This window comes from Erithacus rubecula, assembly GCF_903797595.1.
Source record: "Erithacus rubecula genome assembly, contig: scaffold_344_arrow_ctg1, whole genome shotgun sequence".
Classification (NCBI taxonomy): domain Eukaryota; kingdom Metazoa; phylum Chordata; class Aves; order Passeriformes; family Muscicapidae; genus Erithacus; species Erithacus rubecula.
The window spans coordinates 11,768-17,064 of record NW_027635988.1 but is presented as its reverse complement, the minus strand read 5'-3'; the positions used below and the strand labels follow the sequence as shown (position 1 = coordinate 17,064).

The 5,297-nt window shown below is 49.3% G+C and overlaps 1 protein-coding gene across 1 annotated transcript; it reads right to left on the bottom strand.

Annotated features, from left to right (window-relative positions):
* Positions 1-1,053: 1,053 nt before the first annotated feature.
* Positions 1,054-2,007, bottom strand: LOC306816038 (olfactory receptor 14C36-like; the record flags this gene model as incomplete). Its single annotated transcript, XM_079332535.1, has 1 exon — positions 1,054-2,007. The coding sequence occupies one exon, from the start codon at positions 2,005-2,007 to the stop codon at positions 1,054-1,056; it is 954 nt and encodes a 317-aa protein (XP_079188661.1).
* Between the last annotated feature and the right edge of the window lie 3,290 nt (positions 2,008-5,297).

Sequence of the window (5,297 nt, the reverse complement as noted above, 5' to 3'; positions counted from 1 at the left end):
AGTGACCTGGATAATCCACATCCTTGATGTCCTGGTCACGCAGTCCAGGGTGCTCCTTGCCTGCGTTGCTGCCAGGGCACTCGGCTGGCTCCTGCCCAGCTCCTGCTCACCAAGAATTTTACTGCCAGGGCCTGGTGGATGCAGGGAGAGCTGTGGATGTTGTGTCCCAGAACTTTAGCTGTTGTTACTACATCCCACAGCATTCCCTGGAAAAGCTGAAGCCTGTGGCTTGGAGTGGTTCATCCTTCCCTGGGCTAAGAAATAGCTTGGTGATGCGGGCCCAGAGAGTGGTGGGGAATGGTGCCACATTCAGCATGTGGGCAGTGGTGTCCTGCAGGGATCACTGTGGCCCAGTCCTGTTTAGCATCTTTATTGATGACCTGGAGAAGGATTTGAGTGCACCATCAACAAATTTGCAGATAAAATCAAGCTGGGTGTGAGTGTGGATGTGCTGGAGGATAGGAGGGCTGTGCACAGGACCCTGGACAGGCTGGATCCAGAGCTCAAATTCAACAAGGTGAGGTTTAACAAGACCAAGTACTGCATCCTGCACTTTGGCCACAAAAACCCCTGCAGTGCTGCAGGGGACAGAGTGGCTGGAGAGCAGCCAGGCAGAAAGGGACCTGAGGGCACTGATGCACAGCAGGCTGGACATGAGCCAGCAGTGTGCCCAAGTAGCTAAGAAGGCCAATGGTACCTGACCTACATCAGGAATGGTGTGGCCAGCAGGAGCAGAGCTGCTGTGCCAACACTGACCTAAGCCCAGCTCTGCACACAGACATTGCTGCTGCAGCTTGAGAGAAAGGAACAAAAGAGGCATCTTTGGAAATAACTTTGCTGAGAGATCCTTCAGTTTGTTTGAAGCCACTGTGAGAGGGCAGGCCCTCATTGACACAGTCTATGGCCACAGGGAAGGTGGAGAGAAACAAAATGAGAAATAATGACCTTTATCTGAAGACATTATTAAAAACAGAAACAAAAAAAAACAAAAAACAACAACAAAAAAAGACAGGTCAACAAGAAATATCAAAGACTACTTTTATTATAAGTGATTTACCGAAATTGACAACCAGTTTCATGTTTCTGAAATGATCTAGTCATCAGTCTCCACACTGCAACCTTGAGCTCCTGGTTCCTCAGGCTGTAGATGAGGGGGTTCAGGGCTGGAGGCACCACTGAGTACAGAAATGACAGTGCAATATCCAGGGATGGGGAGGAGATGGAGGGGGGCTTCAGGTGAGCAAACATAATAGTGTTGAAGAACAGGGAGAACACAGCCAGATGAGGGAGGCAGGTGGAAAAGGCTTTGTGCCGTCCCTGCTCAGAGGGGATCCTCAGCACTGCCCTGAAGATCTGCACATAGGAGAAAACAATGAATACAAAACATCCGAGTGCTAAAATGGCACTAACAGCAAGAAATCCACGTTCTCTGAGGTTTGAGTGTGAACAGGAGAGCTTGAGGATGTGTGGGATTTCACAGAAGAACTGGCCCAGGGCATTGCCATGGCACAGGGGCAGGGAAAATGTAATGGCTGTGTGCAGCAGTGAATAGAGAAAGCCACCGGCCCAGGCAGCTGCAGCCATGTGGGCACAAGCTCTGCTGCCCAGGAGGGTCCCGTAGTGCAGGGGTTTGCAGATGGACACGTAGCGGTCGTAGCACATGGTGGTCAGGAGGGAAAGCTCTGCTCCAAGGAAGAAGACAAGCAAAAATACCTGAGCAGCACATCCCTTATAGGAGATGTTCCTGGTGTCCCAGAGGGAATTGTGCATGGCTTTGGGCACAATGGTGCAGATGCAGCCCAGGTCAGTGAGGGCCAGGTTGAGCAGGAAGAAGAACATGGGGGTGTGCAGGTGGTGGCCGCAGGCTACAGCGCTGATGATGAGGCCGTTGGCCAGGAGGGCAGCCAGGGAGATGCCCAGGAAGAGGCAGAAGTGCAGGAGCTGCAGCTGCCGCGTGTCTGCCAGTGCCAGCAGGAGGAAGTTGCTGATGGAGCTGCTGTTGGACATCGCTGCACTCTGGGAATTCTGACTTGTTGAAAGAAGATTTGGACAAGGTGGGAACAAATTCTTTGAGCCAATTCTAAAGAAAATATTCTTTAGAATCCTTTCAAATTATCTTCTCATACTTTGGTTGTAATTTGTAAAAGTTTTTTATTTTTGAGTTTTTGGTTTTGCTGCTGAGTTGCTGGCTCAAATTCATTATTTCTCCGAGCCAGAGATTTAGGATTCCTTTTGGATAAAAGGCCTCCCTGTGCCCCTGTGTTGTCAGACCTGCTGGTCCTACACATCTGCTTTTTGCTCATTACCTCCTGCTTTTACAAAGTTCTCACACATAAAATTTTCTTTAAAAAAACTTTTTCAGACTCCAGTTTCAAAACCAATCTCTCTAAACCCCCACCTTTTTTCCTCTGCAGATGGACAGGCAGGGATATTCAGGACTGGTGTGGTTCTCTAATGCCTGATGCTCAGCCTACTGGGAGCTATTTCTCTGCAACCAAAGCTTCTCCCTGCCAGTACTCCCACAGCCCAGTCCTGCCCTGGGTGCTCTGCTCTGCCTTGCACACCTCTTCCAGCACAGGGCACTGCCCAGGGACATCTCCAGGCCAGGGCCTTATGGGCAGCTCAGACAAACTGAGATGCTGCAATCCAAGGTGCCGTTGCTGCTGTCTGTAGGCACAGGAGGGTGAGGAGGCACTTTGTGAGGGAGATGTGAGACAGATCTGCTGATGCCCAGTGGGACAGTGCAGGAGTCTCAGTGACACAGGCACACCTGACATCCCCTTTCCCTTGCCTTGAGGAGAAAGCTGAGAGCAGCCCTGGCCATGCAGCACCATCTCCACAGCAGGAGGAATCTGCCCTGATGGGGTCACCCCTTCCACCTCTATCTTCTTCACACAGTCCATGCAGAGCTGCCAGGCAGGCTGAGAGCTGTCCCTGGCAGGTGGCAAATGTCCTGGGCTGGCCAAGAGCTCTGATGGTTGCAGGAGCTGCTCTGCAGGACAGCCCTGGGCATCCCTGGCTGCAGCCCCAGCTTCAGCCCCTGCAGCAATCCCTGGCAGCAGGAGCCATCCTGCCCTGTCCCTCTGACGGTGCCCAGGACAGCCCTGCTCTGCAGCACATCCTCCTCCTTCTCCTCCTCCTCCTCCTCCTCCTCCTCCTCTTCCTTCTCTTCCTCGTCCTCCTTCTCTTCCTCCTGCTCCTGTGCCTCAGGAAACTGGCAGAGTGCTCCTGACACATGTGCTGTCTCTAGTAGATCCCTCCAGGAGCACAGGGGACATGCCCTGCACCCACACACTCACCATGTCCAGGGCTATGAAGATGTTACCCCAAGTGAAGTCTCAGCTCCATGTCTTCCCAATCCTGGTTGCCTTTAGCCTGTCTGTGCCTGGCTCCTTTCCCCTCAGTGCCTGCAGGCAGTGCCCTCAGCCCTGCTGGGCTGGGAGAAGAGCTGCTCCTCAGCAGAAATCTCTTTTTGAAGCTTTTCCTGGTTGAGCCTGGGAGCTGCCTCTGTGCCAGGAGACCAGCCCAGCTCAGCAGCACAGACACAGCACAAAGATTTTAATGACGCTCACAGGGATTTAGTGTTGTTTACATTATATTAAGTCCCTCAGTATGTTAAAGAAACTTCTCAAGAGTTCAAAATTTAATTGGAAGACCAATTTTCCTGAAGTTTTAATGGATTCTGCTGAGGGATATGTCTGTGAAAGTTGATCAAACTTTGCTATTTTTCAGTGCCCTCATACCCTACTAACTCTTTCCAGTGTGTCAAAATACAGGCTAAAGGACTAGCCTTAGAAATCTCCTTGCTTTGTCTAGTACTCATTACCTCCTCCTTCTTGTCTTACCCTGTTTCCACCCAAATCTCTCTCCACACAGCCTCACAGTCCTTTCCCAATCTTTCTCCCACACACATGCCTGAGTTGCAGGCATTGAATGTTATTTCCCACACACAAACTTTAGGATCTTAGGTTCAAAATCAGCTTGGTTAGGATGTCTCTATTTACACTGAGGGCATAGACCTTGTCATCTCTCAGAGGAACAATAACAACATTTTTCACAAATCTTGCACTGTAACAGTAACCATGCAGAGTGCCAACTTCTAGAAGCCCCAAAAGCCTCATAACACCCACAAAAGCAAGCTATTCCTCTTCTCTCTTGAATGTCCAGACCCTCTTCAGCAGGATTTTCCCAGTCCAAAGCTACCAACCTCCCTGCTGAAGTTCGATATATTCCATCCAGTTAATATTTACTGAAAACACAGGGAAAAATTACCAGTTTGCTGCAATTGTAACTTTTGTCACGGTGGCAATATTACTCTAAAATACACAAAGACCAGTGGCGGCAGGGCACCGGTTAAGCCCAAACACCGAGTGTTACAGGGAATACTGTCCCCCTTAAACCGGAATTACCCACACACAGCCCAAATCCAAAAGTCAAAATCACTGCAGGGAAGGGTATCTTTTTATTAAGGGAGAAAACATCCCCCTCTTGTCAACACAGCACACAGTATACAGCAATTTTAGCGATCTCCCAATCAGTTTGTTCTTCTCCAGCCGTTTCAGTTGCCCAAAATGAAAACACAGATCCAAGCTCCCGTTCCCTTCTTCCTAAGTACATTTCACCAATCACACAAACAGTCATTCACAGAGGCAGGACCCAATCAAAATAATGACTAAAACAGCAGCAATAAACAAGGATTTGCGCAGTTCACCCAAAGAACTGCTGGTGGATCTCCCTGACAGAACAAACCCTTTCTGTGGCCACTGCACCCTCCCGATGATTGCAAACAAAACCGCTCAGGCTTGCCCTGAGCACAGAACGTCTTCTGCGTCTTGTCAGCTGCCTTTTAGCCATGTGTAGGCCTGACAGGCATACACATCATTTTAAACATACAATTTTGTCTGCAGTCCAGCAGCATGTCTTGTCTGTCCCCACAATGAGCAGCTGGAGACCGGAGGTCCCTCCCGGAAGGTCCCAGAGACATCCATAGCCCAGGTTGGTCTTGCAGCCAAAAAGAGTTTCTCATGGCAAACTCGCCAACTGATAGAGAAAAAAGGACTCTCCAGCCAGTTTAAGTTAGAAAGTAGTATATGTATTACAATGCTTGGCAAGCCCAGGAGAAATGTCTCACAAGGATGTGCAAAATACCCAGGGTTCTTGCCTTATGTTTTCCATCAAAATCTTACCTATTCATTTAGTTACCCAATATGTCTATAGATATGAATTACCTAACACCCCATACCCTCATTTTATATAAAAATTAGCTCAAAGTTCTTTTGCACAGTCCTTGCACAGTT